The sequence below is a fragment of the Ichthyophthirius multifiliis genome, assembly GCF_000220395.1.
Source record: "Ichthyophthirius multifiliis unplaced genomic scaffold scaff_1120509251002, whole genome shotgun sequence".
Lineage (NCBI taxonomy): Eukaryota > Ciliophora > Oligohymenophorea > Hymenostomatida > Ichthyophthirius > Ichthyophthirius multifiliis.
This window is the reverse complement of record NW_004086295.1, coordinates 1-2,355: the sequence shown is the minus strand read 5'-3', so window position 1 is coordinate 2,355 and position 2,355 is coordinate 1. Positions and strand designations below refer to the sequence as shown.

The following is a 2,355-nucleotide window of genomic DNA, read 5'->3' as shown; positions in this document are numbered from 1 at the left end:
AGGTATACATCATTTAGTTTACTGTATATAGCAAGAATGTTATTTAATGAAATTTTTAATTTTGTACTTTTTTATAATTGATTTTTATTCAATTCATAAGCTTCAATTGATTCTTCCATTATCTCAACCAAGTTTAATGCCATTTCGTTCCATTTAGGGGCTTTTAAGACTTTTTATTTAATTTAATTTTTTTATAGTGTACTTTCTGGCTTTCCAAGATTTAAAATTTAATTTACTTTATTTTCGATTTTTTTAAGGAAATCTTAAGGTTTTAAACATAAATTTACTCTAAGAAATCTGCAAAATTTAAAGATGCATTTTTTATATAAAGTAATTTTAGGCCTTTTTTCTGATTTCGATATAATTTTATCGTTTTCAGGTATTTTTTGGTTATTAATAGGAGATTTTTATGTATTTTTTAGATTATTTTCAGGAAATATTTAAATGTTTAATTAAAAATTTTACATTTTTTCGACTTTTTTATTTTAATCATAAAAAATAAATGGAGAGTTTTCTATATTTTCTTTTTAGATTTATTTACGGAAATTTAATCGGTAGTTTTTATAAAGATTTGGTATATTTAACATTAATAAAGGAAATATTCTCTCCTATACTAAATCTTTTAGTTAATTTTGCTTTAATTACATGTCTTTTGTCTCTGTGTAGATTACGTTGCATATTTATTATAGTGTTTTAGAAAAGTCTTACATATTAAGACCTAAATTACCATATTTCCATACTTGAGTTGCATAAGAATGGAAAAAATTGGCTACTTATTTATCTGAAAGTGTAAAAAAATCTATATCAGGTTCATTTTAAGGATTCTCGGTAATAAAAGAAAGTCTACAAAAATGCTTAAAATCTGAAAAAATAATACATTCAGGTAAACCATCATCATTATTAGCAAAATCATGAAATATTTCATGTAAAAAATAAATATTTTCATAAAAATCAGTTTATAATAAAATACCGAAATTTGAACTAATTATTAAAAAAATATATATAAAAAATGTAGATATCAAAATATATATATATATATATATATAAATATATATATATATTAACTATTTAATTTAATCAATTTTTATTTATGATATTATTTAAATTTTAATTTAATTAAAAGTTTATGTTTTCGAAGAGACTAAATCACTTGCATATTATTTTTAAAATTTCTATATCTTATATTATTCATAAGGTTATTCTATAAAATCCATTAATTTTATTTAACCTTAATTCTCATTTACTTCTTTTATTTATTAAGGCAAATAATCGTCTATAAGTAATTCTAATTAAAAAATATCTTATTAAATTTAACATTCACTCTAATATATAAAAATAAAATTTAAATTAATATATATCTAATTTATATAAATTTTATAGAAAATAAAAAAGATAAAAAGTAGAATAAATATATATATATAAATATATATATATATATATATATATTTATTTATATATATATATATTTATTTTTATATATATATATTTACTAATTCATTATTAAGTTCTTCATCTTCATTTTCATTTATTAAATCTTAACCAATTTTACAACATATAATATCTAATAATAAATTTAGTATATATGTGCATATATTATTTTTATTTATTATTTATTAATTATCATTTTTAATTTCTTTATAATAATTTTAAGTAATTATATATTTTTTTGAAGGATTTTATTTATCAAATTTATTCGAGTATCTAATTGGCTCATAGTTATCTAATAGCTGTAAAATTAAATTTCTATTTTACTTTTCTTTCATAAACCTTTCATAAAGTACTGCTAAGATAACGAAATTAGTTTAAACATTAAAATTTTAACACATATCAAGCATTTAATTTACTACAAATTTTTTCATTTTTTCAATTTCTATCTGATTTTTCAGAATATAAAAAAAATAGAAAAACAAGAAACTGAACATAGGATTAAAACAGCTATACATACACTTAATATCTTATAAAATGTCTAAAATTCAACACCATTATTATATATAAAATAAGAAATAATTGGCGCGATAATTAAAAAAGGAAAAAACAACAAAACCATCCAAAAATAGTCAAAAATGGGGCAAAAAAATTCTACATTTTTTCGTTTTTATTCTTTATATTGATTATACAACTAAAAATTCCGAAACAAAAAGGAATTCCTAACATTAAAATTAAGAAAACTGTTTTAAAAATAAATAAAAATTTTATAAATATACATATATATATATATATATATATAATATATCTATTATTATTATTATCTTTTATTTATTATATTATTAATTTTTTTATATTATATTTTATAAAAAAATTAAATTAAATAAAAAATGTAGCAATATACTACGCTTATCTATATTCAATGTTAAT

The 2,355-nt window shown here is 17.2% G+C and overlaps 1 protein-coding gene across 1 annotated transcript, besides 7 other annotated features; it reads right to left on the bottom strand. All coding sequences in view use genetic code 6, as the record gives it.

Annotated features, from left to right (window-relative positions):
* Positions 1-645: 645 nt before the first annotated feature.
* IMG5_127220 (hypothetical protein) lies at positions 646-1,223 on the bottom strand (the record flags this gene model as incomplete). The annotated part of the gene is made up of 2 exons (XM_004032182.1): positions 646-981; positions 1,066-1,223. Coding segments are annotated over 2 exons (494 nt in total), but the record flags the coding sequence as incomplete, so codon positions are not given.
* Positions 994-1,060: a microsatellite.
* Positions 1,024-1,061: a microsatellite.
* Positions 1,224-1,408: 185 nt separating the features above from the next.
* Positions 1,409-1,486: a microsatellite.
* Positions 1,412-1,489: a microsatellite.
* A 704-nt stretch (positions 1,490-2,193) lies between these two features.
* Positions 2,194-2,233: a microsatellite.
* Positions 2,231-2,263: a microsatellite.
* Positions 2,235-2,292: a microsatellite.
* Positions 2,293-2,355: the final 63 nt, after the last annotated feature.